At 50.7% G+C, this 2374-nt stretch overlaps 1 protein-coding gene across 1 annotated transcript in view; it reads left to right on the top strand.

Annotated features, from left to right (window-relative positions):
• PPP1R11 (protein phosphatase 1 regulatory inhibitor subunit 11) overlaps window positions 1-1476 on the top strand; it is a 3028-nt gene extending 1552 nt beyond the window's left edge. The window contains exon 3 of the mRNA XM_027776531.1: window positions 256-1476. Coding sequence (XP_027632332.1) covers window positions 256-458 — 203 coding nt within the window. The 3' untranslated portion in view covers window positions 459-1476. The remainder of the gene's footprint in view (window positions 1-255) is intronic.
• The last annotated feature ends 898 nt before the right edge of the window (window positions 1477-2374 follow it).

The following is a 2374-nucleotide window of genomic DNA, read 5'->3' on the forward strand; positions in this document are numbered from 1 at the left end:
GGCTAAAACTGGAATATGCCAGGGCCTGATGGCAAGAGGTATTGGAGGTAGAAGTGGGACTTTGGATTCTTGGTTGCCTAAAAGGACAAGGAAGTTGGGTACCTGAGCGTCAGGGGTGGGCCTGTAAGAGTAGATCCTGGACAACAGGAGAAGATGTGGTAGGAGCAGAAGTTTCCACTGAGATTCATGGGGAACGGAACTAACGTACATCTTACTCTTCCTCCTTTTTTATTTGGCTACTCCTTCCAAATCTAGGCTGCTGTATTTATGAAAAACCTCGGGCCTTTGGTGAGAGCTCCACAGAGAGTGAGGAGGAGGAGGATGAAGGCTGTGGTCATACACATTGTGTACGGGGCCACCGCAAAGGACGGCGTCATACAACCCCTGGACCGACACCCACCACCCCTCCCCAGCCTCCCGACCCCTCCCAACCCCCTCCAGGGCCAATGCAGCACTAAATTCCTCTCTCCCCTGCCATTCCCATGTCTGTCTGGCCCTGAATGTATCCACGTGGCTATCTGGGGACTATACCCATGGTTTGAGCCTTCTTCCAGCCCTCTCCTTCCCTCTCCTCTGCCTGAGAGAAGAAAGAGAAACAAGAGGGTGAACAGTGATCCTGGAATTCTGACTTGCTGCTATTCCAGAACCCAGACTCCTGGGTTCTCCCAACCCCCATTTCTCCTCCCAGTACCGCCTCTCCTTTCTCCAGGGATCCAGGCATCTTGGGCCCAGTCTCCTTCCTTTGTTCTCACTGCCAAACTGCCTGTCTTGGAATCTAGTTATCTTGGCCACCCTGCAATCTCAACATGACTTCTGAACACTTAAATTGGGTTTTCAACAGTCCCAGCTTTCACTGCCAGGGTCCCAATCAGATTCCATGCAATCTCGCCCCAGCTATGCTTGTTAATCCTGGCTTAGAGCTCTTCCACTGATGTGTTTATATAATCCCAATTCTTAGTCCATGCCTGTGGGATATAAGGTCTTAGGGGAGACCTCAGAGCTCCTAGCCCTTTCTCTCCTACCTGCACCCGTTATTGCCAAAAGGAATGAGGAGAGAGGTCTTTGTCGTCCCCTTAATGGAAAATGGAAAAAGAAATAGTCCTGTCCTCTCTCCCTCTTCTCATCCAATCTAGGTTTTCTGACAAAGCTGGCTTGAGACTGGTCACTTAGAACAAACTCTCTCTTCAGCCTTTGGGTTTCGGCTTCAGAAACATCCACCATAGTCCCAGGGGCCTGGGTCCCTGGGAGAGGAAGGAAAAGGGAAGGAGCAAAGAGGGGTGCGTTCCTACAGCACACTCTTCCCCTTCCTGCGCTAACGTCCGGCCCTCCTGGCCCTCCCCTCCCCTTACTGGGATCTGGCTATCACTTCCAGGCCTCTCAACATGCAGAAATCAGTCAAATCCGTACCACCACTGAGATCTCATTTATTGCCACAGATGCACAAAATAAATAACCCAACATCAAAAATGTGTTAAATACGGGCCCATTTATACATGTGTTTGTATGTGGGGGATGCTATGAAACTGTGAGATGCCTGGGCCACTCCCGGGCAGAGGAGTTCAGCACCACTGGTTCCTGTCTGTGAGTTTGTGAGGCAGAAGGTGTTAAGAGGGTTCTTAATGGGAAAAAATGCTATTAGCAGGACCAGCAGTTAGCATAATGGCTATGTCATTGGGCTCCCATGTAGTCGACTGCGGTTTGAGTCCCGGACCTGGTAGCTTTAACTCACGCCAGGTGCATGTGTGTGTGTGTCCAAGATACTGAGAGGAGAACGGAGAAGGGATTGCGGTGTGGCCATCCCCCCTGGGGGGTGATTTCTCGCTTTCTGTCTCTTTCTGTCTTTCTGGCGAGCACATGCACCCTATAGCAAAAACCTCTCAAAACACAAATAAAAAATGCTATTAGCTTAAAATGTCACAGAAGAGGGTTGAAGTAGAACCGGCTCACTCCCCTCCACCCCCAAAAGGAAGTGTCAGGCGTCATAGGGGGAGCTAGGGCTGAGGCCAGAGCCAAGCCTCTTAGTTGAGGAGGAGGCTCTTCTCTTGAGAAACCTCAGTGTGGGCAGTGTAGGGCAGCCTAAGCACTACAACTGGGAGGGCGCTTGACTCTTTCATTTTTTTGGAACTCAGCGAGGCAGGAGTGGGAGGCAGGTATTTAACTGGCAAGGTCTCTGTGGCAAACCTGGACTGCTTACCAGTACCGTGGGACAGGCTCCATACTGCACTTTGGGACTTAGATAGTATAGAAGGGGACAAATGGGTTGAGAAGGATAGCAGGAAGAGAAGATTCCTGAGAAGGGAAAAGGAATTGGAAACCTGGTGGCCAGTGGTGAACTCAGGGAGTACAGAAAATGGGATGCTGGGACCAGCAGTTA

This window comes from Tupaia chinensis, unplaced genomic scaffold (assembly GCF_000334495.1).
Source record: "Tupaia chinensis unplaced genomic scaffold, TupChi_1.0 Scaffold000678_1, whole genome shotgun sequence".
NCBI classification, from domain to species: Eukaryota; Metazoa; Chordata; class Mammalia; order Scandentia; family Tupaiidae; genus Tupaia; species Tupaia belangeri.